We start from the raw sequence: 13085 nt of genomic DNA on the forward strand, positions 1-13085 counted from the left end.
CACATATATGGTAAAGATGATTTACTCAATTTACAGCTTTAGTTTAGACATTCATCTTAAATACATTAGTACATAAAACTGCCTGGTGCACAGTTCAGAGGTATGATACAAAATGCCTTAAGCCTATTACAGTAATTGATGAGAAGTTTTCTTCCTCAGAATAGCACCAACATTAAATAACTCTGCCCACTGACTCTACAGCAACTCAAGCATCTTGACAGCCCAAGTCGGTGATCCTCAACATCATGTGGGAAGCTACATTTGAACCAACCTAAAGGCTTTGGTCTAGATGAGTCTCTTCAGAACAGATTCAGAAGACATAATCTTATTCTGAAGTTAGATCCCTAAAAAAAAAGGAGATGCTAATTTTGTTCTTAGTAGCCTCACAGTTAGATAATTTGACTGGCTTAAGTCCCTCTCCTAAAAAACAGTAAGTGTCTGAATTACTGAACAACCCGTACTTCTTAAAGGAATGATTGCACTGATGACACTGAACTTGCCAACTGTTATTTGCCTACAATAAAGCCTATCTTTCAGCATCTAAACATATCTGTTAAGAAGTTGTTCTCAGTGAACTCATGGTTGTATGTACTTGTTTTCAGAATTTAAAACACATACAAGGCTTCATTATGAATCATCTTTACCAATGTTATATATTGATATGAGTACATTTTTGAGAATAATGTATTTTGATGGTTTGGATTTTTTCATAGTGAAATTTCAGGTAGCAATCTACTTCAGGATAAAAATCACCGCAGAAGTAGAGTTTATCAGAATTTTTAGGAATTAATATAAAGATCTATGCCATCCCCTTCTTCTATAATCTTTATATTCTCACCACTGGTACCAAAGAACATTGATAAGTAAAAAACCCACAATCTGCATTAAAAAGTTCAGAAGAGTGAAATATAAAAGGATCAGGGCTATAACCACCTTCCTTTCATTATATTCCCTCACATTATGTATGCTTAAAAAGCATGATCTATAGACAAATTCTGCCCTCCTTTATTTCCCACTCTCAGCTTAATGAAGTAATGAGGTATTCATTCTGAGCACTTCAGAATCTTTTGAGTAGATTAAAAACAGTAGAGAACTCTTTAGGTGGTGAATGGACCAAAAGGAGCTTTTGCCATTACATTGAAATAATTCTCCACAGAAAAAAGAGTTTTCAATAGCTCACTATATTTCTGTCTATTTATTATAGAAATGTAAACCATCAGGACAGGTCACTATATCTCTACAATTGATCCCAAAAGGTGTTGATTTTTTGAAAACTCATTTTTCTTGAGAGATTACTTACTCTAAAAAGCTGGTGATGTAATCCCGACTGCAAGCTGACCAGGAGAAAGGATTGGTGTTTGCTGTAATATGAGCTGCCATTAGCTTTGCTGCTTCATGACCTTTGGTCCCACAGGAATTTCCAATTCCATCATGATTCATACCAAAACTGCTCAAAAGAGTAGGAGAAAAACAACCCATTACTTTTCTACAGCATCATATATCACTTAAAACATAATGTCACCTTTACAGCAATCATGTTGGACCTAAAAGAACACAGTGCAGGAGGACTCCTAAGTAGAGAATCAGTTAAGCTCTGTTTAGTTTATTCAGATCTCATAATACAGCACAACAACATAACTTTCTTTTCCTCTATGGATTTTTGGAAGCATTTTATTTGTTTTCTAAAGCTTTCAAAGAAAACATAATACTATTCTTGCAAGACAAATACAGAGCATTCAGGCCTTTATTTGGTATGGTACCTGGATATGGAATATTTATTATAGTGCAGACTCCTGGATTAGTAAAAAAAGGAAAAAGAATAGGTGCTATTGCTGTAACAATTCACTATATAGAGGCACAGTAAAACCAATGATAATTCAAGTAGAATGGGTTTTGCAATTCGTAGGACCATCCTGTATGCACACTTCCTCTCTCACATCTCAGTATCTACTCACAGAGGGACTTGAAGCCCTTCTGTTAGAGCTTTTTTTGTCAAAGAATGTCAAAATGAAGACAAATAAAATCAGCAGAAAATATAATAAGAAACTTCTGGATAGAACTTGGCCAAAAGAGATTTTCAAGAAAGAAATTACCTTTCAAGAAAGATGATTATGACCCTAGTAAAAAATATCCTAAAGAATCCTTATGTCGTAGAAACCTTTTGAACTATAGATCATCAACATATCCTTTAAATTAAAACTGGAAGTAAATTCACAGACAATCTATTTCAACAGACTTTCAACACAGACTATCTTTGTTTAGGACAACCAACAATGTATACGTTATGGGTGTGACATAAATGAGGCACCTGAACAGAATATTTCTCAATAGTATACACATTTCTAAAACTCCACTTTCTTATTCTTTGATTAATTTCCATCAGCTAGGGAGAAAAGTTTGTTCCTCATTTCTTATTTTTTTAAATATTAAGCTTTGGTCAAATTTACTTCTTCTCGAAGGCTTAAGAAATCAGAGGGACAGATAATGAGAGACACAGGAATTTCTCTGATAAAGGACAGAGAATAATTGAAACAATGCCAAAACTGATGTTTCAGAATTGATGTTCTGAACTCCCAGAATCATACAGAGAGGTGTGTCCTTGGAGTCTTCTATATGCTAAAAAGACTGACTCTCTAATTTCTTATTCATCATTAAGGAAGACAAATGTGTTGAGGCACTCAGTTTTCATTTTCATTTAGGACTGATTGCAAGAACATACAAAATGCAGTAGATAAGAAACTGACATTTTATCAGCTGACAATACCACTTCATACCGGTTCATGCCACTTTCTTCACTGTGAAAGCAGTGGCAGGTGTGTTATATTAATCTGAACATATTGCTCCAGAATGTGGTATAAAAACCCAAGACTTTAACGTTACCCCGAACTTCAATACACTGAGTACTATTTCACCTCTTTAAATGATCATAATAACCTACAAGTTAAAGTGTTGGCAACTATTCCTTCCAAATTAAAAAGAACACTCAGTGAATCATGGATGATTGCTACAGCATCAGGAAGGACTTCGTCATCAAAAAAGCATGGCTGCCTTGCCTATAGGATGTGTCTCTGTGGAATACATATTCTGCAGCAATGCTTGCGTGTGTCTGGCTCAGTTTGGGATATCTCACAAATGCAGAATCCATACACTGTATTTATACACTGGAAAGATCTGACTGACACCTTAGACTGTTATATAATCAAATAAAGAATGTCCTTTGCTTATAAAGAATAATGCTTTAATCAACTCATCTGAGCAATGCAATAAAATTTATTGCAATAATGCAATAAAACTTTCAGACCAATGTTAATTTATTAGACTATTTATTAGAATAGATATCTTATCAATATCTATTTGTATTAGGAGAGAACTTAGATGCCATGTGCAACAACCTGAACCAGAATTTTACATTGATAAATGTGCTTTATTTACCTGTTCTCAGTGGCAATTACTCCTAGAATTTGGGGTAGATTGAGCAGAAACATTCCTTTTTTAAATGTCTCTGTACCATTTCTGAAAACAGAAAACCTTATTTTTTAATATTCCACATAAATTACTCCTTTATAGAAATGAGTTGGATGATTCTTACATTCAGTTTATCTCTAAATTGTGTATTCCATTTGTTAAAACACTTACTGACTTCAGTTCTCTGGGAAATTAAATTTCTATCTTTTGGGCATATAAATAAAAGAACAAACTTCACAGTTTAAAAACTTTCCTTCTACCTGCTCTCCTTGTGAAAAAGATAATGTTGATGACAGTGGCAGTGATATGCCTGATAAAAAGCATGTCTGTGACTGGAAGCCTTAATTACTAATGCACGTGGGAACTCCATCAATGCCTTTCCATCAGCCAGTGATATACTTTATAAATATTCATTCACCTAAATCATCTATTCCTGTCCAAGAAGGCTCTTCTACTTGTCCTTGCTTCTGAATTTAGGAGGAATGTGATCATGAGGTGCAGGTAGCTTTTTCTGATGTTTCCAGAAGGGTTTTACAACTACTGTCATCATTTCCAAAGATGGTAGTGGCAGCATGCCATTACAATCCAGTAATTTGCCCTCCTGCGGGCAGGATTGCAGATGGAAACACATTTCTGACCAAATTACCAGTTTTATTTCCATCAGAACATGCTGGTCATATTTGGCCATCATTATATGAAACTAGGTCTTTACAAAAGCATGTTTGCAATGGGTTTGGCATGGAGAGGAAGGGAAGAAAGTAAGGAACATAAAAAATTCTTCGTGGAGCCACTGTTACAACTTGCCTACCTTTTTCAAACTCGCTAAACATAGACAGACTGTGTTCCTTTCATTGGCTTAAAAAGCCTGTCTAAAACTACCAGTATAATTTTTTCTTTAAAAGAACAGCCAGATGGGTGAGGACAGACTGAAATCTCCTCAGCTGACATAGAAGTTATTCTATGAAATTCCATCTATCTTTCCACCTACCATCTCAAGGAAGGATGTTTAACCCAGCAGCTCTTGTGTTTTCATTCATTATGGCTCCTCATTTCTTGAGAGCACTTAATTTACATTAAAGAATTGTGAAAAGTAGAAATACTTAAGAACTTTAAAATTATAACTAAAACTCTCTTGCAAATTATCTCTAGTTTGTGTGCTTCTTAAAAAATTCAAAGGCAGCACATCCTAGTAGTGCTCACTGCATGTTTTACTTACTAACATCTGTAAATGAACAGATTTTTTTTTTTCCTTTGGCAACCTGTTTTTCCTTATATCTGAAAAAATTATCTGAGAGAATTATTTGTAATAGACATCGAACTTACAATCCAACCCCAAAATCACAGGGGAGATTAGTGTCAGCTGCATTGAATAAAGAGCAACAGATAAGCAGAGACCCTGGAATATAAGCAGAGGGAAGGATGTGAATATAAACTGCTTATCTACCCTTTCTTTATCTTGCAAAAAACCAGCATTGTAGGTTCCTGCAGTTTCATTTGGTTACTGATATGTTTAGTAGTTCTAAACAATGCTGGTTATGGCTGCCAAAACACTTAAAGCTGATACACTTGAAATTACAGCAGCCATTTCTGTGGGACAGCCAGAATGCTTCCATTCTTATTTACTACCCAGACACTTCAGATTAAGAGAAGACAGATCCACACCAATCTGATTGCATCTCCATACTCCTCACTGAGATTTATTTTGTATAAAAAGTACTGTATTAGCCCTGAAGCTTATATTAAAAGTGGTACTCAGGTGAAATGCTGTTTCTGAAACAGTTATCTCTGCTATCCAGCTGAAGTACTAATTATCTGCACATCAAACAGTTTTCTTAGGGTTTGGAGCATTCAGAAAAGCACAGATTGCTAATGTTTCATTTCGCTAAATACAACAGAGAACGTTAGGTTTTTTTGTTTCTTGACAATTCATGAGTTATACAAATTTGGCCCATTATTTTAAAAGCAGTGTGTTTTATGTTGCTCTACCACTTGTTTAACAGCGTTAGGAAGAAGTGTGCCAGAGACAGAATTGTGAGTCAGGTGAGGAAAAAAAATTACAGAAACACAAGCAAGAGAAATACTGTAAAGTGAAGCACTGGATCTTGTCCATCAACTGAAGCTGATTTACAGCTCCAAAAACTACATATCCCAGGATAAAGAATTGGCACCCTATCTTTCTAAGAGAAAGAAAAGCAACTTACACCTTAAGAGGTTTTATCATAGTAATTATCAGTACTAGGAGATGAACACACATGTGAAGAGCGAAACCAGGCTATTTTCAAGTAAGTATCTTGATCCTAGGTACATTTCAAGTATTTCCTCCAGTGTCTCAGCCTGACTTAACATTTATGGAGAATGAAGTAAAAGGTAGGGAAGGCTCATAAAGTAAATCAATGAAGAATACTTTAAAAGTTTCTAAAAGCAAAAAAGTAAGTCCCTGTCACAGTGTGGGCATGCTTGAACAAGTATTTTTGTATTTGATAGAAGACCTAAACAGTGAACCATAACTTGCTTGGAGAAACTGAGTTGATTATATTAGATACAAAAATTTTCATGAAATTTGCACTAAGTAATTTTGCTGGTGCATTGTATTTATTCTCATAATGGTTTAAAAAGTGTAATTTAAAACTATATATGTATTTTATATAGCTTAGAATGTCTATTTAGGGTCTACATTGAAAAATTAGAACTGTTAGCTTTCCTACATCTGTAAAACAGAGGCATGGCTTTAAATACATCTTTTCTCAGTTTCAGTAGAAAATACACAAGGGAAGAAAGGTAAACTGCCATGTTTCTACATTATTTTGTACAGCAAAAAGTGGGTGAATCTGAACATAAACTACTATTAAAGAATAATAGATCTTTTTTCCCTTCAATATCAGAGCTATGAACTACATGGAACAAAGCACAATTTCTATGTGGGCATACATGGTAATTTTCTTAATTATTTTCATGTCTACATGTAGTGAAATATTTGTCAATTGTTATGAGGTTGTGGTAAATTCTGGACACCTTACAATCACCAGACTTTACGTTTTCTCAGTAACAAAAGCAAGCACTTTTTCTTTACTTTTGCAAATATTTTCCCCCTACTGTCTCTTAAAAAATAATTTTCCTCTTTCTGTGTAGCACTCCATACAATTTTAGCCAATATTATAAAAGTATTGGTTTATAGCTACTTATATAGCATGCTTAATAGCATGAAAATTAAAATTTACCATTAAATGACATTACAAATGAAGGGATAAATAATCAAAAAGTATTGTTTTGAAAAATCAAATTAGTTTAATTTAGGATTCCAAACATTAATAGCATGTATTGAAACTACCTGACATTGCATATTCCTCAGGGGAGTAATCAAGGTTAATTAGTTACTTCACCTTCTATTTCCATGTCTTTATATGGATTTTAACCTTAACTACTGAATTCCTGCATTTGGACATCATTCTGAGGTTTGGAGTATCCTTAATGCTTTATTTTTAAGTAATGCAGAATTTTAAACTTGGGTGAAACATATTAGTTCCCTGAAAACTTGGGAAACAAGCTAATTCAATAATAGGAGCTTTATAAACAGCATATCTGCCATGAAATTCAACATAATTTTAGCACATTCCTATCCTAAAAATTATTCTTCTCTCAGTTATGGATGATGATCAAACACCCCATAAAAGCAATTTTTTAAAATAAACATAATTTAATATTTAATAATGTATGAGGCTCTTTAAAGCACAGCAATTTCTAAATTACTGAAAACCAGTGCAGTTTTTTCAGAAACCTGAACTTTCTTATGGGGAAATGACAGACTTCTGTGGGACTGTTACCAAAAAGCAAAGCACAAACTTCTCCTGGATTACACTGCCATTGCTCTCCAGCCTCCATAGCACAACAGTAACATCAAGAAAGGCTGGTGTGCTACACTAAGTCAATAGAGCAAATGCATCAGATCTTTACACTGTAGGTCAAAGGGGAAAGTATTGGCTCCAATCAAGAAGTAAACTTCTGAGTAACACTGAGAAAATTTCAGCTTTTGGAAATTCAAGATGGCCTGATGGTTATGATAAACTTCCACTTTAACCCCATTTATTCTTCTTGCACTTTTGTTAAGACTTTTGAAGTGTTACTATGTTCAGTTTCCTTGATAAAAATGCTTTGATGTTATTCTGAACATATTTCAGATATGTAGAGACAGAATTTTTCCATATTTTAAATATAAACATGTCGTATTACTGAGGGATTTTGCCATTTGCTTATAACATTTTATTTTATATTCATGTCACTAAAACTGAAGTCCCAAAGAAAACTTTTTAAAACCTGCAATATTATTAAAGCAGGTATAAAGCAATGTTTCTTTAGCAAAAAAGACCAGGGCAGGGGATAGAGGGTGGGGAGTGAGAGTTGGAAATAATTATGTATGGTCTTATGTGGCTTGTGGGCACGTCTTGGTTAAGATTTTTGGTGGTTTTGTTTTGTTAGGGTTTCTGGTTCTTTGGGTTTTTGGCTTGGTTTGTTTTTGTTTTATTTCTTTTTGTTGGGTTTTTAAATGAAAAAATATAAACTGTCCCTAAAAATTCAAGCCATTTGAACTCCATCACTCCTAGACACCTACCAGGAATAAGCATAATGTTTTCTGTTTGCTGTTGAGGTGTTCATACCCTGTAGGTTTGAGAGAGACTGCTGTAGTTAAAGATGGAAGACATCATCATCAGAGACAAAACAATGATGACTGAATCAACCAGAGAGCTGACAGGAGGTGATGTTAGTACAATCCACCCTAGCTGTGTTACCACTAGTTTTGAAAAAGCTATTGTAACGTTTGGTGTATGTGTCTCTGTTACCTCAGACTGGAGTATTTTCTTTCTAGCTGTACAAAAAAGACATTGCTTGACATGCACTTCTTCTAGAAAACCTCTCACTAAAACTCAGGTCCTGTAATGCACCTGAGGTTTGACTGACTGTGGTGAGTTGACCCTGGTGAATGCCGGGTGCCTGCACCTCTCTTCCTCAGCTGGGCATGACAGAGAAAATATCAGGAAAGGTTTGTGGATTGAAACAGGGACAGGAAGAGACCACTCACCAATTACCATCATGGGCAAAGTAGATTCAACTTGCTGAAATCAGCTTAATTTTATTACCAATCAAATCAGAGTAGGAGTATGAAAGACAAAAACTAAATTTTAGAACAATTTTTCCCCCATCCGTTCCTTCTTCCCAGGCCCAAATTTACTCCTGAATGGAGAATGGGGGTTACAGTCATTACACATCACTGCTGCTCATTTTGCCCCACACTGTTCCCTTCTCCAGCGTATAGTCCCACCTACCCACGGCAGACAGCTCTCCATTAAATTCTTCACCATGAAGAATGAGGTTCCCCTGCAGCTGAGTTAGGTGGCTTTCTGCCCTATGCTCAGCTGCAGGGGAAGCTCAGATCCAGTGTCTTCTCATAGACCTTGGTGTCTGCAGAGTTGTTTACCTCATGTATTCTCACTCATATTTTCTGGCTGCTGTTGTATAGCAATTTTTCTACCCCCTTTCTAAAATGCATTATCCCAGAAGCCCTACCACTGTCACTGATGGGCCCAGTGTCCTACTGGTGTCAATCCATCCTGGAGCTTCCTGGCATCAGCTTTATGGGACATGGAGGAAGCTTCTGGCAGCTTCCCACAAAAGATACCTGCAGCCTGCATGCCTCTAAAACCTGCCCATGCAAACCCAAAGCACTGCTCAGACATGAAGACCACTTGTCAATGAAGAATGAGGTAAAGACAAGCATCTTATGAAAGTACCACCAGATTACAAGTTTTACTCCAGCTCTGAAGACCATTCTTCTCACACAGAAGGAGGGGTATTTATAATATATTTCATTTTGCATATAGCCTGAAAAGAGACTTTGGAAAGTGCTGAAACTGCAGGAACACTTTAGCTGTATGAACCAATTTAGAACTAAATACATGCTTGAAATTATCACTGTTCTTCATCTTGAAGACAATTTAGTCAGTCGAACATTCTTATTATTTCTCACCTTTTTTATCAAGATATGACTGTCAAACTGTCAAATTTGAATTCATTACATCATCTATAAGTGAAGACAATTCTGACTTTTCAGAAACTACTTTAGCAACCAATCTTATCTTCCAGCTCCTTTCATGCAGCCCTCAATGGTTGTCTGTCATTAGTAAATACTTTTCTTACTCCAAGTTCTATGGGCAACTTTCTGTCCTAAAAAACAGAAAGTTTTTAGGACAGAAAAATTTAGTCCACTATCCTTATGTTCTGACATTTCCTTTGTTTACCTGTTTTTACTCTATTTATTCCTTTTCACTCAGTTTCTTGCTTTCCAAATCTCAGCTAACTCCTCCACAATACTACAACAATGAATGGTAAAATGCCTTTCTTTTGCTGATACACCTCCTCCAGTGGAATCTGGAATTCCTTGCCAGTTTAACTAAGCATGCTGTACAGCATGCATGGGACAAGCTAGACATTTTAGCATGTCTCCAAATATAAAAGCATAGAGCAGAAAGCCACCTAACTCAGTCAGGCTGGGGAATATAAAATAGGATTGGATCTTACATCATTCAGCTTGTCCAAGATAAAAGCATGCCTGCAAAGAGTCCCTCTCTTCACCAAGAAGAAAAAGTCCAACTTTGCTTGAGGATTTAGGGGATACACACTCAATTCTCACTCCTGGTACAAGAAGTCACTGTGATTTTTTGCTTACCAGAAATCTTAAACAACTTTGGTGTGAAACATATGATGAAAGCAGACATTCTGTAGGTCAAACAGCAAAATTCAGTTTTCTAGAGAAACCATTCTGAAGTCTAAAGGGCCAACTCTGAAATGTATCTAGTTCAGACAAGTACTCAGAGTAATACAAGGCTGTTCTCTGAATCACTGCTAGGGAGAAACAAAAAATGTTAGTTTCTCCATTGTTTATGCCCTCAAGAAAGAAACAATCACTGTGTACTACCATCTTCAATAGAAGAGCTGGTTATGAGTCTGAACTGCACAGAGCTGAACAGCACCAAAACTGGGTTATATACATACAAACACTACAATTGGTAATGAATGGAAGCCAAAAAAATTTTTTTACAAAAACTGTAACTATTTAACAGAAGATATGACTGACTGTTGCAATCAGACTACCAATTCCTTTAAGGTTTCAAGAACTACTTTCCTGGTATTCTTCAACCAAATGGAACTAATTTGGATCAATACAGGTTAAATGAGTTTAATTTAACACACTATGATATACAGGAATTCAGACTGAAGGATGTAATGAGTCCTCATCACTCTATAATTCAATAGAGTACTAACAACAAATAGAGCCACACTTCCATCAGGGAAGCTTATATATCGAATTTTGGAGAAACTCTGGATAACCCATCAAAAAATATGTATTATCATAATTGTTCTCTTTTAATCACTGAAGAATTTTGAGCCTCAATTCAAAAGTTTTTTAAAAATTTTGTATTTCATAGCAACTATACAACTAGTACAAGGGACTTGTACAACTATACAACTATACAAGGGAGGGAGGGAGAATTTAAAAAATGTATATACAACTAATAAAAACATTATCTTTAAAAGTGCAATTCTCCCATTGCAATCTGTAGAAGGCTATCCAGAAAAGCATTTTTCCTTGAAAACTTGAAAACTTGAGAGATTGATAGGTTGATTCTGATTATAATGTTCAGTCATACCTTCTGTTAAATATTTATTGGGGGGGTAATTTCTTTTTGCTTCTGTTCCTCACCACTTATACATTTTTTATGTGTATATTCATCAATCATTTGGATGAAGGGGCTGATGCCTGCTCAGCACATTGGAATGGCCAACACCCCAGAGTGCTGTGCAGCCTATCTGACCTTGGCAGGTTGGAGAGATGGACAAAGAAGAACCATCTGATATTCAGCAAAGACAAAAGCAGGGTCCTGCTCCTGGGGAGGAACAATCCCAGGCACCAGCACAGCCTTGAGCTGACCTGCTGGGGAGTAGCATGGAGGGGAAGGATGTGGAGGTCCTGGTGCACAACAAGCTGTCCATGAGCCAGCAGTGTGTCCTGGTGGCCAAGAAAGCCAATGGGACTCTGGGGAGCATTAGGAAAAGCTTTGTCAGCAGGTGGAGGGAGGTGATCCTGCCCCTGTACTCATCCCTGATGAGGCCTCACCTGGAGTGCTGTGTCCAGTTCTGGGCTCCTCAGAACACGAGAGACGTGGAGCTGCTGGAGTGCAGCCTTAAAAAAAGCTGACTGAGAGGGGACCTCATCAGTGCCTGTGAGTATGTGAATGGGAGGTACCAAGAGGATATGGAGGGGAGGTACCAAGCCAGGCTCTTCTCAGAGATGCTGAATGATAGGACAGAAATTATGCACAAAAGTTCCACCTGGACATAAGGAAGAACTTCTTTACTGTGCAGGTGACTATGCATGGGAATAGATTTCCCAGAGAGGCTGTGAATTCTTCCTCACTGGATACAACCTGTGCTATCAGCTCTAGGATGACCTTCCTTGAGCAGGGAGATTGGACCAGATGACCACTGTGGTTCCTTCCAACCTGACTCATTCTGTGATTCTGTGTAATTGAGCACTCTTTTATTGTATGTTACATATTCAATGTAGATGTGTCCTTTAAATGCTTCTATTTTTCACTTAACAATGAAGTCAATTTCCTGTTCTAAGTCTGAAAAGAGGTACAGCCAAAGAAAAATGTTTACAAGGCTCTCAGAAACAATTATTTTACTCACATATGCAAATAGTGTCTAGTAGGTACTGGAAACTAGAAGACTGAGAGGAAATAACTGTGACATAATTGTGGAGGCATTCAATCACTGTGTGGGTAGAATGACAGATGATGTTGTGGCTATGATAAAATATAAATCTTGAAGCCTTTTTTGTCCACATATTCTTCACAGGTTTTACTGATGATATCCACATGGCATATTAATTCTTAAAACCAAACTTGTAGTGCAGCTTTCTTTAATAACTGTGCAGTTAAAAAAATAAAAGCTAAAGGAATATGATTTCTGCATCTTACCAAAACATCATTTGACATATCTTGCCATCTCAAGAATTAGCTGAAAGCCTCAAAGAGCTGAGATTTCAGAATTTTAAAAGACCTTCTGTGTAAGAAGCCAAAAGATACCGAACACAGAAAACACTGATGGCAAAAACTTTCCTATGATCACAGAATATATGCTATTATTATACTATTTTTTTTGGGATTCTGAGCAGTCTCTTCAAACTGTTGAAGTCTAAGCTCTTCAAATAAATTCTGGTCATCATGCCATCTTGCATGATAAAATTTTTACATATATTAAATAATATTCTGTATCTCTGGAATAACATATACAGAACATATACAAATATCTCAAATGCACGTGCCAAGTGGATGGTGCCAGACTCTTTCCAGTGATGCCCAGGAACAGGACAAAGAGCAATAGTCAAAAATTAAAACACAAGTAGTTCCACTCAAGATGAGGAAGAACTTCATTATATTGAAGGTGGCAGAGCACTAGAGCAGGTTCCCTGGAGAGGTCATGGAGTCTCTGTCTCTTGAAACATTCAAAATGCAGCTGGACATGTTCCTGTGTCACCTGCTGCGGGTGACCCTGCCTTGGCAGGG

At 36.4% G+C, this 13085-nt stretch overlaps 1 protein-coding gene across 1 annotated transcript in view; it reads right to left on the reverse strand.

Annotated features, from left to right (window-relative positions):
• The window catches only part of ADAMTS6 (ADAM metallopeptidase with thrombospondin type 1 motif 6), an 87834-nt gene that overhangs the window by 70097 nt on the left and 4652 nt on the right, over nt 1–13085 (reverse strand). The window contains exon 3 of the mRNA XM_033520586.1: nt 1301–1447. Within this exon, the coding sequence (XP_033376477.1) occupies nt 1301–1447 (147 nt within the window). The remainder of the gene's footprint in view (nt 1–1300; nt 1448–13085) is intronic.

The sequence above is a fragment of the Parus major genome, chromosome Z (assembly GCF_001522545.3).
Source record: "Parus major isolate Abel chromosome Z, Parus_major1.1, whole genome shotgun sequence".
NCBI lineage: Eukaryota > Metazoa > Chordata > Aves > Passeriformes > Paridae > Parus > Parus major.